At 43.4% G+C, this 18,861-nt stretch overlaps 1 protein-coding gene across 1 annotated transcript in view; it reads right to left on the bottom strand.

The window, feature by feature from the left end:
- The window catches only part of TBC1D9 (TBC1 domain family member 9), a 120,934-nt gene that overhangs the window by 58,656 nt on the left and 43,417 nt on the right, over positions 1-18,861 (bottom strand). Inside the window, exon 2 of the mRNA XM_015101508.3 lies at positions 7,306-7,416. Coding sequence (XP_014956994.2) covers positions 7,306-7,416 — 111 coding nt within the window. The remainder of the gene's footprint in view (positions 1-7,305; positions 7,417-18,861) is intronic.

Raw genomic sequence — 18,861 nt, 5'->3', positions numbered from 1 at the left:
ATTGTTAATTGATTATATTCCAACATTAAATAAAAACTTAAAAATCTACATCCAATTAAAGCTAAAATTCAAACAAGTTAAACAGTGATAATGATGTGTTTTCTATTACTTATCTGTGCTTATTTACCAAGACCAGGTGCCATGATTTCACCATAGACACGTAATCTCACAGCACTCCTACAAGTAGATCCAATTACCCTCCTTTTACAGATGAGGACGCTGAGGCTTCCACATCCTATGAAGTCAAATTCAGATTTTTTCTGCCTTCAAATGCTTGCTCTTAATTGCTACAGTTCCACCTACTGAAGTATTTTAGAAGTGAGGCTAAATATCCCTAGAGGTTAGATTATCTGGAGTAATACACAGCCTGATTATCAGTGAGACAATATTACGTAATAGCTCAGACCACAGGCTTTGATGCCAAAGAAGTACACCTGGTTTCAAACCCCTCCATACCAAACGAAAGTTCTATGACCACGGAAGAGTTACTTAATCTCTCTGTGCTTCAGATTCCTCATCTGTAACATGGGGGTAACAACACCATAGGAGCCTGTGCTGGAGATTAAGGACAATAATATGCGTATAGTGCTTAGCACAGGTCTAGAATACATCAATACAAAGCACTAACTAGCTACTTTTGTTATGACCATCATAAGCAAGAAAACACAAAGATCTCATCTTGCAATGGGATGTAGAAGATATTCTGATGTTGAAGACACTTCTCATTTCTGATGTCAGAGCACTAACAACCAGCTGCTGAACTGTTGCCTGACTAGCGCACATTCAGCACAAATCTCTCTGGCCCGGACCCCCTTATGTTTAGATCGCAGAGTGTACGTACGACTGAAGTAAAGCAAGCCCAGCAATCCTTGTCCAACTATTATAAGCTTCTTACATAACTCCGCTTACAGTCTCTTACAGGTCGTAACAGTGTGCTCATAGCTTTATAATCACTTGAGAAAAGAGAGGCTCAGGTAACTCATTCAACCTGGGCAGTAAGAATTAGTGGTTGATGCCATTATTTTGCTTATTTTACTTAAACGCCAAGGTCCTTTCCTACCTTGATGGACAGAATGTAAATGGCTATCTTTCTGGAGGGTAATCAGGCTAATGACACTAAAAGTCGTCTTTGATTCAGCGTATCTACTTCTATAAATTTATCCTAAGGTGATAATTAAAGGAAGGTAGAAATATTTGGTTAGAGAATACTAAGATTTTTCAAAATGCAGTTATCATTAGGGGAAAAAAACCCTAGATTTCCCAAAACAGCAAATCTGCTAGGTAAACTACCTTATATACACAATAAAATATTATCTACCTGTTAAAATTGACAGGATAGACATTTATTTTCTTGACAAAGACTAGCCATATATGTATATCAGACACACATATGTGTACATGTATACAGAGAAGGCAATGGCACCCCACTCCAGTACTCTTGCCTGGAAAATCCCATGGATGGAGGAGCCTAGGAGGCTGTAGTCCATGGGGTCGCTAAGAGTTGGACACGACTGAGCAATTTCACTTTCACTTTTCACTTTCATGCATTGGAGAAGGAAATGGCACCCCACTCCAGTGTTCTTGCCTGGAGAATCCCAGGGACAGGGGAGCCTGGTGGGCTGCCGTCTATGGGGTCGCACAGAGTCGGACACGACTGAAGCGACTTAGCAGCAGTAGCAGCATACATGTATATACATATATAGGTATACATATATATACATATTTGTGTCTTATAGATACACAAAGTATAAACAGACACATATAGACACACACACATATATATAAAATCTGGAAGGTGAAGATTTGTAACGCAGTATTATTGTTTTTTTGGAGAAGGAAATGGCAACCCACTCCAGTATTCTTGCCTGGAGAATCCTGTGGACAGAGGAGCCTGGTGGGCTGCTGTCCTTGGGGTTGCACAGAGTCGGACACGACTGAAGCACCTTAGCATGCATGCATGCATTGGAGAAGGAAATGGCAACCCACTCCAGTATTCTTGCCTGGAGAACCCCAGGGATGGAGGAGCCTGGTGGCCTGCTGTCTATGGGGTCGCACAGAGTCAGACACGACTGAAGCGACTTAGCAGCCGCATTATTGTTTTTTAATGTTTTACTTTCTTTGTTTATCTATATTTTCTAATTTCCTGAAATAAACTTGTACGGCTTATACATTAAAAAGTAAGTTCTTTCATTTAAGCTGCCATGTTCCCGAGGATACAGGAATAGTTCCTAAGGTACACAGGTCACGGAAACATGAATAATGGCCAACCTCCACATTACATGTATATGTCATGTGAAAGGCAACTAAATGACCCAGCATTTCGCTATCTAGTGTAGAGAAAGAGGAGAAGCAGAACCAATTAGCACCCTTTCATTAAACTCCAGGTCTCAGTAGCTGCTGACTAAAAGAATGTTTAATCATAAAAGCCAGCATGGTAGTATTTAAAAAGGCCTGGGCTGGCAGTGGAGGGGGCTGAGAACTTGAACTCAGCTCTGCACTAACTGGCTGTAACCAGCTATGTGAACTCAGGCACTTTACTTTGTCTCTGTACCCTGTCACAATCAGAGCCCTGGACAAGGCCGTGGCTACTCTATCATTCCGTTCTGAAAATGAATGCCTACATGGGCCCAGATGAGATTCTAAGGTGGTGAGGAAAAGGGAAACCAAATCAATGGGCAAGGGAATCAAGACACCATTCAGGGCTGTGTTATCTGTGAGGTGCCATCAAGCACACAACCTCCACCCCATTTCCTTTATTAGTCCGGTTGGAAGGTCAGATGTACCCACAGAGAACTGTCGACCTTTCCCTCTGTCTCTCCAGTTGCAACTCTTGTGTCCCAGGGCCTTGGAATTATCTGCAATTCTATATGTCCATATTCTCTTGGAGGGCATCATCCCAGGAGGCACAGTGGTAAAGAACCTACCTGCCAACACGGGAGACACAGGTTAGATCTCCTGGAGAAGGGAATGGCAACCACTCCAGTATTCTTGCCAGGATAATCCCACGGACAGAGGAGCCTGGTGGGCTATAGTTCATGGGGCTACAGAGTCAGACAGAGCCAGTGTTTCCGGATTCTTTGCAACTGCACCACCTAGGAAGCCCTTAGTTCTTCTTGTGGGGACAGCCAAATGGGTTGCCTTCTGCTTAAGACCCTTGAAGTTTGAGGAGGGCAAAGGACTGAGCTCTCTCCTGCCTGTGGGGCACCAAGGCCAAGACACCAGCTGCTGGGGGAATATCTGAAGCTGTTTAGTGCCCCAGTGAGAGCACAAGTGTAAAATACGCACTCACTGGTGGGAGACAGGCAGGTGTCAGAGTATAACCAGCTCAATTAAGTACTCTGGACCAATTCCTAACACACTACTTCCTTTATGTTCTTGGAAATAGCCGGGAATTCCCCAGTGGTCAGTTGTTAGGGCTTGAGCTTTCATTGCCGGGGCCCTGGGTTCAATCCCTGGTCAGGGAATTAAAATATAGCAAGCTGCATGTTGTGGTAAAAAAATAATAATAAAGTAAACAATTTAGAAAGAAAAATAAATAGCAAAAATGATGTTACTGCACAAACCACAGAACAAAATGCAAGTCAGCAGGCTGTGGCACAATGGAATATCCGCTAAAAACAACAGTGGCTTCATTTTGTGAAGTGGCAGGAAAAAGAAAAAGTCATTATTTAGGCAGTTTTTGGCTCCCCTTCCGAATGAAAGGTATCAGTGCCAAAGAAACATAATAAAGCAATTTCTTCAAGTCAATCTGCATACAGATGATAGAACACAGTAAAAAGAAGCATCTGGAAACAGTGTTTCAACAAATAACTCCTGGTTTTTGCTCCCTTCTTCTTTCTGTTCATACTGTCAATGACCGAGTGAGCATTATACTGGAGTAAGTCATACAAGGTCTAAGACTAGGTCCTGCCTGGCTCCATGTGGCTCAAATCTAAGACAGTCACAAGAGCAGAATTTACCGCTAAGACAGCTACTCTCCTACAGAAAGTGGAAGGCATTGAATGCAGATGTGCCCTTAGTTCACTTTACACAAATCAGATTCACAAGGCATGTGGCATAAAAACAGAGGTTTTGCAATCCTGTGGATTCTACAGGGCAGTGAGTTAGACAATCTCCTGTTGAAACTTCTCTTACAGCAATGATTCATAAAATCAGAGCAAATTTGTGGTTAGGACTCCACACTACATTGTGGATGGCCCAGGCTGCAGAGGGCCCAGGCTCGATCCCTGCTTAGAAAACTAAGATTTCACAAGCCTCAAGGCGCAACCGGAAAAAAAATTAAAAAAAAGACGAGCATATTAAAAAGCTCTTGCCAGACAGTCCCACCAAATATCACCTTTATAGCTTAAGGAAAAAAAAAATTTTTTTTTTAATTACAAACTAAAAAGAACCTTTTTAAGCTAGCAAGTTTGGCTCTTACAATCTCCTGAAAGGGAGCCAGGCATTTGGGTTATAAAGAGAAATCGATAAGAAGGAACAATTAGTGGGTGAATGAACTTTGACAGAGGTTGTGGAGTCTCACTTCTGTGGAGTCTTCTACAAGGAAATTCTGGGTAATCAATATATTTAAAAGCTACAACTGCTCCAGGCTTATTATAATGAGATCATGCAGGTATGACAGGCATCATCTCCTTGAGGTATAAATTATGACATCAGCATTTACTGCCCTGTGTTCCTTAGCCCTGGCTTGGCAAATAACTCAGGAATAATGGGTCTTTGTAACTCTGGGCTCTTCCCCATAGGAGCATTCCTTGGAGCCTTTGCTCCATAGAACGGCAAAACCTCAGAAACAGAGAACAGTAGTGATGCCAGATAACAGGGGAGGAAAAAAACAGTCACAGATAGGAACCAGCTCATCACAGCCCCGTACGCGTGCAATGACCTGGGAAGGCCAGGAATCCTAAGGGTTCTGAGAACCTGCAGGCTCTACAGGTTTTTGAAAGTCCGGAACAAGTGATGCAAATGCTGGAAGATGAGAGTGTCAAAGCCTCCTTACGTCCAGGGGTACTGGCAGTTCTGCCTGATTTCCTTTCTCTTTCTTCACTTGCTGGCTCTAATGTCTATTTTAATACCATTCTACACTGTTTGCCAACTAAAGGTGACATTTTCCCTTTATACTGTGGCTACCGGGTGTTGCCCCTTGTGTGGAGTGAAATACAACTCTATCTTAGAGGGATGACACTGTCAGGGTCCAGCTTCTCTCTTCCTTTATCCTTATCCCTTTTCCTCTTGCTCTAATCCCCAGCCCTCATGCCTGCCTGGATGGTCTTCTCCCTGCCCTGACTCACACTGCCATTCCTTCATTCACTGGAATGCTTAAATGCTAAGTCACTTCATTGTTTCTCCTGTTTGCATCTGAACCAGAATAACTTTAAAGGGACACAACTACAATGTTAGGATTTCAGGTGCTGAATCCTTGAGAGTGTTTTGCTAGGGTACCAGAGCCTTCCGGCAGTCTGAAATCATACCCACAGAACTCCCCCTACCCTTGTAGAAGGCCAGCCAAGGTTCCTATCTCCAGTTCGCAACCCCATCACCCAATGGCACTGCTTAGTACTTGCTCACACTGGGCTGTAACTGACTATTTCCTTGCATTCTCAAGAGCGGAAGCCGGATCTAATTATCTTTATATCTTTAGATCCCAGCATGGCACTTCCTACCAAGCAGAGATCAATTTAAAACCTAAATAAAGTCAACTGAAAGAGCTTCCAATGGTCAAAGCTAGACCAATTTGAGCAACAAAATAAAGTTGTGCTGGATTGTAACACAAGGAATAAATAGTCATGCATTCACAGTGATAAAAATAATTGAACAAATTAAAACCCCCTACTCAGTAAGTGTGCATGGTGACTTACTTCCAAGGAGGACAGTTTGGGAAGAAGAAGACAGTGGGAAAACCCAAAAAATACTATTCCAGCTAGGTGATCAAGGACATCATCGGTCATAAGTCAGCTTGATAGGAGGTGCCCTTGCTTGACATAATACGATGAAAATAGCACTCTATCTCTGTGATCTTCTTCACAAAAATCTATCACCCCAGCCTAATCATGAGAAGAACATCAGATAAATTCCAACAGAAGGACAATTCTATAATACACCTGACCATTATCCTTAAAAAATGGCAGAGTCATCAAAAACAAGGCAAGTCTGAGTAACTTCTACAGCCAAGAGGAGATTAAAGAGACATATCAACCAAACAGAAAATAGTACCCTGGCTGGGATCCTGGAACAGAAAAAGGACATCAGGTAAAAACTAAGGAAATCTAAATAAAGTATGGACTCTATTCAATAATAATGTAGCAACACTGGTTCACCCATTGGAACAAATGTTTCATAGTAAGATGTTAACTGCAGGAGAAACTTATATATACGGAGGGGATATGGAAGTGCTCCAAACTATCTGTTCAATTTTCCTATAAATCTAAAGCTAAAGAATAAAATCAATTAATTTTTAAAAAAATCATGTGGAGGCAAAAAATTTTAAAAAAACACACAAAAAAGTGTTCAGTGCCCCTGCTCTTCCTAGGGTTATTTGAAAAAACAAATAACTAAAAAAAAAAAAAAAAAACCTTAGCCACTTTGGACTAGCAGTTCTTGTGAGAGACCTAATAACAGCATGACGGTTTACCACTATTTTAAGCCCAGTGAGTGAAAGTCGCTCAGTCGTGTCCGACTCTTTGCAACCCCATGGGATTCTCCAGGCCAGAATACCGGAGTGGGTTGCCATTCCCTTCTCCACGGGATCTTCCCAACCCAGGGATCGAACCCAGGCCACCTGCATTGCAGGCGGATTCTTTACCAGCTGAGCCACAAGGGAAGTCCTTAAGCCCAGTACATTATTACATATTACCATCAGGAGAAATAAATAATCCCTACTCGGTAGGAAGGATAGGTATTCCTTAGTCCACCCAGGACTTCATGTGTTCCTAGTCATTTCCCAGCTTCCCTGTAGATAAACTGGGGCCATGGTGACTGATTCCATCTAGCCAATGGGGTGATGGCACCTCTCGGCCAAGCAAGTGAAACACAGGTGTGCCTCCACGTCCCGCTTTCTCCTTGGAGGTCGATCTTGGAAGTTTTGGTGTTACTACAGATGGAGGTGGCCACTGGATCCCAATAAGACTTCAGCAGGTTGAGAAAGAAACCTTTAGTGTGTTAAACTGCTGAGATTCAGGGTTTATCTGCTGAAATGGCCATAGTAACTTTCTTAAATGACCCATGGATTGCATCTCACAATGAAATGTTCCTTCCCTTCTGAAAGTTGTCAATCATAACACTTCCCGTATTTCCAAATATTGCACTTACCACAGGCGATGGTCCAATAAACCAAAGAGTCTGGAGTCTGGTACAGGATTCGGTAAGGAGCGACCCGGGCACTGGAGTCCAACACGACATCAAGGGTGCCCACCAAGAGGCCTGAGGACAGAAAGCGGGGAGAAAAGTTCAAGGGTCTCCTCCAAATTCCCAGAGGCAGCAGTGTGGACACATCCCTTCTGGTGGGCCTGTCAACAAACCCTCTCCCACCACATCCCATCTGGACAAAGCTTTCCTCTCGGGTGCATATGCTGAAAGGCAGCGCTGGTTTCCAAAACAAAACCAACAGAGCTCCTACCTCAGTCCCTGACACATGGTGGTATTGATAATCGACACCTGTTTCAAACTAAAAAGTAAGGTATGAAGCACTGATATTCTGGGGTCTTTGCTTTACCATCATTACCAACGTGTGTAGTATTTTCTCCCCTTCTTCATCCTGCAAACAAATCCTTAATTTAAGTAACCTAACAAAACCACAGGAACCAGTCATGTACATCTGAGTCCATGTTCTAGGCAGCCCCACGTGTTATTTTCATAATAATAATATTTCTCACCTTTCTTTTGTATTGACCAGGTACAGTTCAGCTCAGCAAACAATAAAAGACTACTATACGCAAGGTGGGGCTTCCCTGATGGCTCAGACAGTAAAGAATCTGCCTGCAATGCAGGAGACCGGGTTTGATCCTTGGGTTGGGAAGATCCCCTGGAGAAGGGAATGACAACCTACTCCAGTATTCTTGCCTGGAGAATTCCATGGACAAAGGAGTCTGGTGGGCCACAGTCCATGCAGTCATGGAGTCGGACACGACTGAGCAACTAACACTTTCACAGTTTCAGATGCAAAGCAGACCCAGTGGGCATGAAGCTGAATAAGACAAGAGTCCCTAAGACATGTATAATCCAGTCAGGGTGAGGGCCAGGCAGTATATTAGGGCTGCGTCTAGGACTGAAAGGGCTGTGAAGCAAGCATTTCCCCCATCTCAAAGGCAAAGTCCTTTGCTATTCGTCACATGGTGATTAAAAACAACTTGGAGATGGAACTGATGGTAGTCGAGGCAGGGAGGGGAAAGTAAAAGGCCCCAGCCTTCCTTGTCCTGCCACAGTTGCAAATAACTAGGATACAGGAAGCACCAAGCCCAGTGCCTGCCCCCTGACCCCGACTCCTCATGAAGTTCTACTGAATCTGAACCACGGGTTCTTATGAAACTGTCACCACCTGTCTCCTGATGCGCTGTCTTCCAGTAACATCTTAAGGCTTGGCTCCGTCCCTCCTGAATAATACCGTAATATGCATGATGGTACTGACATCGCTTCTTTCTGCTCTGCCAGCCTGGAGTCAAGTGACCTAGTGTTCAGAAGAGCTCCCTCCTGGTCTGAGTCACAGGGACAGGCTGTTGAGTTTCTGGTGGTTTTCACCCCCTCATTAGTAAAGTGGCCGTAATAGCCCTTGCCTTCCTGAACTCGAGGTATTAAGCAAGAAACCTTGGGGAGGTTTACACGGGGAAGCCCCACAGTTGTCCTTTCCGTCTCTGTCCACAGTCAGGAGTCCACCTAGGGTCACTGCGAACCACAGTGATCACTAGCTGATTTGCATACACCAGGAGCAACATGCTTTCACTAAGAAAGTGAAAGTGAAGTCGCCCAGTCATGTCCAACGCTTTGCGACCCTGTGGACTGTAGCCTGCCAGGCTCCTCTGTCCATGGGATTTTCCAGGCAAGAATATTGGAGTGGGTTGCCATCTTCTTCTCCAGGGGAATCTTCCCAACCCAGGGATCAAACTTGGGTTTCCCGCACTGCAGGCAGACTCCTTACCATCTGAGCCACAGGGAAGCCCACACTTTCACTAAAGGGTAAATGAATTCATGTGTTTGCTCTGGCTTGTATGAAATACATCAAAAATCAAGTCTTTGGTGTCTGCAGAGTTTTCCGAGGAGTCATTTTCCATAGAATACCACACGTGTGCATTTCTGTTCTCTACTGTGACTAGAATTTACTGCAGGCCTCTAATTACTCTTCAATTATCCGCAGATGGGAGAGTGTATTAATAGGAAAAGCAAGGAGCGCCAGCTAAACTGGATTGCGCTCTATGTTAACTAGAATCACATGTGATCCAGAAATACAAGTCCATCGCTCATAATAGGCAAGCGTTGGTAATACTTCTCCTTTCCTAGAATCCAAATACTGGAAGTGGCACGTCCACTGTTTCACAGTGAAGGATGAGCGTCTGTGGTTTGTGTGTGTGTTAGTCACTCAGTCATGTCGGAGTCTTTGCGACTCCATGGACTGTAGCCCACCAGGCTCCTCTGTCTATGGGATTCTCTGGGCAAGAATACTGGAGTGAGGTGCCATTCCCTTCTTGACCACGGGATGTTCTTGACCCAGGGATCAAACCTGCATCTCCTGACTTGTAGGCAGATTCTTTACTGTCTGAGCCAGTAGGGAAGCTCAGCCTCTGTGGTTTAACGAGCCTCTAAGAGAGCGTCACAGTAGATAAAGATTCTTCCAAGGGCAGGCAGAGCAGTCCACTGAGGAAGTCCAGGTTCTTGAGCTCTTCAGTCCTGGCTGGGCCACCTCCCAGACCCTGCCCCTCCAAGCCTCAGTTTCCCCATCCTTAATGTCTCACTAGTCCTGTACTCTGTGACACCAAGGAGAGACGACCTCTGAAAACGTCCAATCCCATCCCCATGTCCTGACCACAAATGTCCCTAACTACAAATCATCTATACCATCCACTATTCTAATAAAAAACCCTCTGGTATCACTCAGAGGGAAAGAAAATTGAGTGGCCTTCAAGGGGATGCCAGTGGAGTGAGGGCTTCTGATTAAATGCCAGCTCACCAACTGCGTGTGTGCATTCACAACTGGCACTACCAATTCCATGCAGATTTAGATGAGCACTAACAGGCACATCGTCTTTCCCTGGTGGCTCAGATGGTAAAGAACCTGCCTGCAGTGCAACAGACCCGGGTTCGATCCCTGGGTCAGGAAGATCCCCTGGAGGAGAGCACGGCAACCCACTCCAGTATTTTTGCCTGGAGAATCCCATGGGCAGAAGAGCCTGGCAGGCTACAGTCCACAAGATTACAAGAGTCAGACACGACTTACTGACTAACACTTTCACTTAACAGGCACAGCCATATCTACTGGCCCCTGCTTGCCGCCAACTAGAGAAAAATCCATGAAGCAATGAAGACCTAGCATAGCCAAAAATAAATAAATAAAATTATTAAAAAGAAAAAGAAATAAATAAAAAATTTAAAAATATCCATTCACTTGGTAACACTGACCAGGATTTTCCCTCCACTTGGGATAGTGTACTTGTCCATCAACACCCAACTCCCACCACCCTAAAGGACAAACTCCTAATTCTCTCACGCCACCTCTTTCTAACCTGATCTCCCTCTGAGTTCTGCTCCTGTAATACCTATTGCATTTATTTAAAATCAGTTGCACATTTTGCCTTGTTCCATTTCTTCTCCTCTTTCCAGGCTGGGAGCTCCATGTCAACAAGGTCTGATGGATCGCTTTGGGCCCCTAGACCCCGAACGTTGCTTGGAGCACGGTAAGACCTAAACACATGTCTGATGAAAGGACAAGTTATGTATTTTTAGAAGACTTAAATCATAAATATTTACCGTGCTGCCTAAATTGTACTGAGACAAGGAGGCAAGACTCTGGAAAAGAGAAAACACTGCTTCTGCACTCTATGTCCACACAGAACACTAGATAATGGGAAATATGAAATCTAGTCTAGAGCATCCCCTCTCCAAAAGCAGTAATCAGGATTTTCTTAGAAGTCTTATTACTCATCCCTCTGAAATGGCTGTCAAAATACTGAGCCTTTCATCATTTCCCACACAAAGCACTGTTTTAGCAGCTGTTCTATTCAGCTATTTCTGGTGTTAAACAATCTTTGATCGCCTGAGATAACTAAGTCAAATTATGGCCCTCAAAATAACTCTTCTCTGTATCTACCTATTACATTAGCTCGAGGGCATCTTATAACATTAAAGTGCTGTTTTCAAGGAGATTCAGAAAACACTCTGCAAAACTGGTACCTTTAGGCCTCCCCCCGCTGTGTGCCCTATGCGATGCAGACAAGAGGCATTTCCACTCCTGGGCAGCCCCTTGCCCTTCAGAGGGAGGGATGTGTCAGGGGAGGGTGCGAAACCCACAGACGTGCCCGTGGCAAAAATCAATCCATCTACTGATGACCTGGGATAATTTAATGTCAAAGTGGACAAGATTTACAGCTCTCTCGGCCTCCCTCTATTCATTCCCTTAGCCTTCTGGCCTGGCAAAGACAGAGCCCTACAAAGACCCTGCTGGAGCAGTCTGGGGAATGGGCTGGCTGCTGATACGGAAGCTACAATAGCACCTGCTAGGGAGTTCCCTGGGGGTCCAGTGGTTAGCACTCAGTGCTTTCACTGTTGTTGCCCCAGGTTTAATCCCTGGTCGGGAAACTAAAATCCCGCAAGCCACCCAGCACAATCAAAAATAAGAAGGACAGTATCCACTCAAAAGAGTGCCCAGTATGTACTGAGCACCATTGTTTCATGAAATATTTCAAAAAGACAGAAAAACCCTGAAAATTACAAAATACATATCCCACCACTCCGATGTTAACAACTGCTCTTATCTGCTTAAGATTTTTTTGATGTCAACCTTTCTTAAAGTGTTTATTGATTTTTTTACAATATTGCTTGCTTTATGCTTTGCTGGTTGGTTGACTTTTGCCTGGAAGCATGTGGGATCTCAGCTCCCCCACCAGGAGTCAAACCCCTTGCATTGGAACACCTGACCACTGGGGAAGTCCCTGGTTTTTTTTCGTTTGTTTGTTTAAAGAAAACATCACATATCCAGCAAAGCTCCCCTCTTCGTGTTCCCTTCAATCCTATTTTCCTCCCCATTCACCACCCTCCAGTACTTTTCCGCCCCCCCTGGAGGGGGCACCCAAACCCCTCCAGTATTTTTACTCTTCCCATCCATGTCCTTATACTTTTATTGGCCCTCATGTATACACATGAGTCTATCAATAATTTAGCACTGATGTACATTTAAAATTTTCCATTAATGATAGAGTTGATATTTTTCTGCAATCTTTTTTTTACCCAATGATATGTTTGTAAAAATTAACCAGGTTATTCTTAGAAGTCTGATTCATACATTTTGAATATTGTGTAATAGTCTGCTGTTTAAATACACTGTAACTTACCTATTTTCCTAATAAAGAACATTTGGGTTTATCTTTTTTTTTTTTTTTTTTGGCTATAATGGGCACTGTAGTCATTCTCTGTACATGATCCTTAAGTATGTAAGCACTTTCTTTAAAATGAAATTGTTGGGTCATAGGCCATGTGTCTGTTGAAACCTTATTAGTTATTACAAAACTGCTTTCCAAAGTGACTGTGCCAATTTACACTCATACCAGGAAATTTACATTATACCAAGGAAGGAGAAAATATCTGCTTATCCTTAATATCTCCAACACTTAGTATCATGAAATTTGTTTAAATTTTCACCCATCTCAAGGGTGAGAAACAGTTTCTGTTCTTGGAATTTGCATTTTCTGATGATTAATGAGTTTGGGTATCTCTTCCCTGTTTATTGGTCATTCCAGTTCCCTATTCTGAGTTACTTACCTTTCCTACTGTGCTGACATTTGCTGAAATTTCTAGGTCAGAAATTCAGAGTTTACTATTTAGAGGCTTCCACTCATATATACACTGGATTTCAATTCACTTCAGCAAATACACCCAGATATTTTTAAAGCCAGAGAGGCAATATACTCGGATTTACTTCTCTGTTGCATTTGGATTTGAAAGTGAAAGTGAAGTCGCTCAGTCGTGTCCGACTCTTTGCGACCCCACGGACTGTAGCCTACCAGGCTCCTCTGTCCATGGGATTTTCCAGGCAATAGTACTGGAGTGGATTGCCATTTCCTTCTTCAGGGGATCTTCCCGACACAGGGATCGAACCCAAGTCTCCCACATTGTAGACAGACGCTTAACCGTCTGAGCCACCGTCTCTGTATTTGTTCTATATAAAGGCAAGACCTTGGGATCAGTATTTGCAAGGCCCTCTTTTTCCTTCCCATGTAAGTTTCTACAGGTCACAGGCGCCCATCTGTCCCTCTCCCGCTGCTGCCTCTATGTCACTGGTACCGAGCATGTATGTCTTAGCACTTAGGTGGACTGTGATAATAGGCAGAAAGCACTTAACCAATGACAAGGCTTCCCTGGTGGCTCAGATGGTAAAGAATCTGCCTGCAATGCAGGAGACCCCAGTTCCATCCCTGGGTCGGGAAGATCCCCTGGAGAAGGAAACGGCTACCCACTCCAGTATTCTTGCCTGGGGAATCGATGGAAAAAGGAGCCTGGCCACAACTGAGAGACTTGCGCACGCGCGCGCGCGCACACACACACACACACACACACACACACACACACACACACTTAAACAATTATCTAGAAGCAGTTGCTGATAGATACATGTATCAACACCAGCCACATCATAATTTTTACACTTCTCTGAATAAATCTCGTTTGCTTGTTTGTTTCGAAAGCCTTCGAGGCTTTGCCCAAATTGTTTTACTTGATCTGGAATGCCTTTTTTTCTTCCTGGAAAATGTCTATTTCCCTCAATAACCAGGTCAAGTCACCTAAAGCATTTGTTTTACTCTTTTCACACACTCTCCCCATCCTCTCAACACTCCCAAATCTCCTAACAATTAACTACTCCCTTGCCTGTGATCTGCTAACCACTTTGCACTTCACATTACTTAGGCAACTATCACACTGCTTCCGGGAAAAAAGTGGTTTCTTCCCACTGGGCTGTGAGTTCCTTGAGGCAGGCACAGCCTTATTTATCCTGGAATTCCCAAAGCCTGGAATAATGTCCCCCACATCGTGATGAATATTTACAAAATAGGCCACAAAGTTTTCAACCTGATGGACACTGGGAGAAACCAAAAATTATTTTCAGAGTTTATTCATTATACACAGTCTGGGAGTGTTCTGTTTTCATAAATGTTGCTTATTTTCCAACTCCTCTAGCATATTTAGGTAGAAAACGGTTTCTCAACATGGTTCAAACCATGATTACTGGTAGAAACAGGCCCCTCACGATTCTCCCCTCTCACCTACACTGCTGTGTCTCAGGACACAAGTCCAGCCAGGTGTATATCACAGCTGCAGTGAAATGAGCAAGTCAGGGGCTTCCCAGGTGACTCAGGAGGTAAAGAATCTGCCTGCCAATGCAGGAGACACAGGAACCGCAGGCTGAATCCCTGGGTTGGGAAGATCCACCACAGGAGGAAATAGCAACCCACTTCAGTGTTCTTCCTGGAAAATTCCACAGACACAGAGTCTGGCAAACTGCAGTCCATACGGTCGTAAACAGTCAAACACGACTGAGCACAGCAGCAGGACAAGTTACTAGAGGGAAGGGAGCCCATCCACACACACACACACACACGACCTTTTGACCATTTGTGGAAAGATGAATTAATGAGAATTCTGCTAATGGAGGAAATACATTGCTGATTCTGTCAATTAGGACAGTACTTTATTCCTGGTAAGAATCAGTTTGTTTCTGGTTTCCAGTATGTTGCGGACTGAGACTTTTGTAAAGTACAGAGCCCGTGAAATACTAAAATATAGTACAGAGCAATATAAAAAGAGACAAAGAAAATAAAAACCTCCGATTTTTTCATTATTTAACAGACAAATGGCTCTAGCTTTCTAAATGCTTAATCTCAATTTCTATTCTTTAGATCAAGGCAGCTGAAACAAAAAGGTTGCAAAACAGGCACTTTAAATAGCACTGCATTGGTGAAGGGGAGGCTGGAGGGTCTATGTTTATTAGAATCACGTATAAAGAGTACATTTAATTCTATAACTTTTTATTTGGGTAATGAAAAAAGTTACCACTCTGCCACTGCAAACTAAAATAAAATTGCACAAAATCATTTCTCACTTGAAAGCAAGAATGTGCTATGTGCTAAGTTGCTTCAGTCGTGTCCAGACAGACTGTAGCTGGCCAGGCTCCTCTGTCCATGGGATTCTCCAGGCAAGAAAACTGGAGTGGGTTTCCATGTTCAAACCTGCGTCTCTCTTACATCTCCTGCACTGGCAGGCGGGTTCTTACCACTAGCACCACCTGGGAAGCCCCAATACATGAATAAGGAAAGGCAAGAGGTTTGTGTCCTACATTTATCTTAAGGGGCCTGGGTTTAAAAGTGAGGAGAACCAGCCTGAAACTAACATATCGTATGTCAACTCTACTTCAATTTTTTAAAATAATAAACAATAAGTACAAGCGTGAAGGATCTCAACTAGCCGATTTGGAGGTCTCTGAAGAGACCGTTGACTCATTTTTTACCAAGAGGGGAGCAGGCTCGAGGGGATTGAATGATGAGGCTCAGAGAGGCGAGGCACCCCTTCTGCAGTGTTTCAAACTAATTCTGGATCGCAGGGTCTTTGTGCCCAGAAAAGTTAGGACTCAAAATATATGTTCATATTTGCCACAAATGATAAAACACAGGCTGGTTTACTATTAAACAAACAGGACAGAAATCCGAAGTCGGAAGAGCATTTCGCCTGCAGAGCCTCTGTCAAGTAGCCAATTAGTTCTGAGCTGCTCAAACCTCCCAAGCACCCTGGAAGGCCAAGTCTTACAGGAGTTGTTCCACTTCACCCTGCAGGCCAGTCTCTTAAAGTCACATGCACCTTCTCCTGCAGAAAAGGGAGTGCAGGTGGAACTGATTTTTCCTTCTCTTCGGAGGTGGTGTCTGAGAAGGAACCGTTACAATAGCTCTTTAATACTGTACTTCACACGATCGCTGAGACCAATGACACAATTTGTGGGGCTCTGTGCAAAACGAAATGCAGGTACTCTATGTCAAAAATTCTTAGGAATTCCTAGACAGCCACAGTGGAACAGTAAACCAAGCCCTGGGCCCTTCTAAGAGTGGGTCCCTATGCACCAGCGTGGACCACACATCCAGGGAGCGGTCCTGACTCTGGCAGTGCAGTGGTGATGTCATCTCCACAGACAAGCTTGTTGTTCTCAGACTTTAATCAGGGATTCAGGTCTACTCTGATCTAGACCAATGAGGACCATGGACTGGATTTATTCAGAAGCACCCGAGGCACCTGGGTGATCCAATTCCTCAAATAAGCTCTCAACCCAGGAAGAGGAAGATAGGTGCATATTCATGATATTTATATGATGGGAAGGTGCACTGATTCTCATCCTGTCTACAGAAGTAGGTCTAAGTACCTGAAACTGAAGACTCAAGGTCAGCCAAGATCAGGCATGAGAGCAAGGGTGCAGGAGTCCTTTTGGTGCTGGTGAGAAGCCCACTGCTTCTAAGAGACAAGCCACACCCACCACCTCGAGGAAACCTGAGTCTGATGGCGCTAGGACCCCTTCTGTCAGGTGGGCTGAATTTGCAGAAGCCACTTACTGTTCCAAAACAACAGCCCACTTTCCTCCTAATACAGCAAACCTTTTCTCCACAGTGAAATAATATCACGTCCCTGGTGGCTGTGCAGTAAAGAATCTGCCTGCTAATATAGGCGATAACGGTTTGATCCCCGGGACGGGAAGACCACTTGGAGAAGGAAATAGAAACCTGCTCCAGTATTCTTGCCTCAAAAATTCCACGGACAGAGGGGCCTGGCAGTCTACATCCCATGGGGTCACAAAAGAGCTGGACACGACTTAGCAACTAAACAACAACAGAAATAGTTATGGATTTAAAATTACCTTCATAGTCAGTGATCTAGAATGTCTATATATATTACAGGACACCTAAATAATACTTAAACATTTAAAGTCATATCCTCAAATAATTATTTAATGAGATGGCAAAACATATTTAGTGTGCTGTGTGAAAAAAAACCACAAAGCTCTAATGTTTGTCCTATATGGTCTATACCTAACTGTCAAGTTACAAGTACAATATTGTCTATGAATTGTAACATTTTTAAAGATTACAAAAACGGACATATTGGTGGATAAAACAATTTTACTTCCTTTTGTGTTGTTTAAAAGTTTCTCAAATGTACATTCAATATTTTTATGATATAAAAATTATTTTGTTGTTTTCTCCATTACTTCCAACCTTCTATGTTGGGCTTTCTTTACTCAAAGAGATATCAAGGCATCAAGTAAACAGATGGTTTCTGTGTTTACATTAAAGCTGTTCCTTCACAACCACAGGTTAGTAATCTTGTTGCTAGGATGCAATATGCCAGCTAGGGGTCAATATTGGAATGAACGGCATTCTCAAAACACACTCCTTGGACAGGGGTCTGTCCTTTTAGACATTTTTTTAAAACTACATTTTTTTCCCTTTAGTATATAAAGCACAGAATACAATAAACTGATACATATTCATACATATGAGGCTTAACTCAGTTGTGGTGACTAGGTGTTTCACAACTAGCTTATCTTAAATCAGATTATAGTCCTAAATTTAAAACCATAAAAGTTAAATGAATGAAATTAGTTTCGCTACTTTCATCACTGAGTATTCATTATATTTTAAGTATCCCCAGTGTTGCTTTTAGCTACACACAAGCAAGGCAAACAATCAGGCAATATGTGTTTATACCTACACAAGAAATGGCTGGAAGGATCAAACTGTTTATAATGGTTCTCTTTGGAGAATGAGAGCAGTATGAAGAGATGCTCCACAGGGGAGGAACGAGGAATTCTTTTTCGACTATTAGAACTGTATTTTTCAAAGTAATAATTATGCTGTGGGAACTCTACTTTGTAAAACTTTGTACTCATAATTATTGACAATGCACATATATTATAATAAAGCTATAATAAAAGAATTAAAAAGGAATATAAAATGTCATGACGAAAATCCTGCCTTAAGACTTCACAAAAGATGTGACTGTAACCAATCAGCTCCTGTTATTTTCTGTCATGGGCACTGGTCAGCCTAAGAACTGGCTCTCCTTAGGATTCATGTCATGCGTGGAGGTGAACAGGAGGAATGTCACACTATGCAAAGTTAGGTTGCCTTTCACCAGAGATGATGACCAGGGCAGGGCTTGAGTGTGACCTAAGTATGAGATGAGCCTGGCTGGTCCATCCCGCTCATCTTAAGGGAATCTGAGCTGAGACAGATTATGAGCAAAGCCAAGCAGTTACCGATGGAAGCTGAAAGAATTCCAGGACAAGGAAAGGCAGCAAACAAGCCAGATGTCACAGAGGCAAAATACTGAGCTAAAGAAAAGATACAAAGCAGAGGCTGAGGAAGCCAGGTAGCCTCAAGAGAAAAGAGCAGAAATGTAGAGGGCAGATGAGCAGGACCCAAGAAAGCAAGCTGAGGGGAAGGCAGGGAGCCGCTTCTTACTGTCACAGGCCTCCTGCTGAGTCTTCATGCGTGGGTCCAGGTCATATGTATCCTGGCAAGGAATCCAGGTACCCGAGGTAACCTGAGTCTCTGGTCCTTGTAACCAGAAGTGTCCAACTAAAACCCTAACTCCATCTGGCTCCATCTAAGACAGACTTTGAATAAATGT

This window comes from Ovis aries, chromosome 17 (assembly GCF_016772045.2).
Source record: "Ovis aries strain OAR_USU_Benz2616 breed Rambouillet chromosome 17, ARS-UI_Ramb_v3.0, whole genome shotgun sequence".
Classification (NCBI taxonomy): domain Eukaryota; kingdom Metazoa; phylum Chordata; class Mammalia; order Artiodactyla; family Bovidae; genus Ovis; species Ovis aries.
The sequence above is the reverse complement of the archived record's forward strand: the minus strand, read 5'-3'. Positions and strand labels throughout refer to the sequence as shown.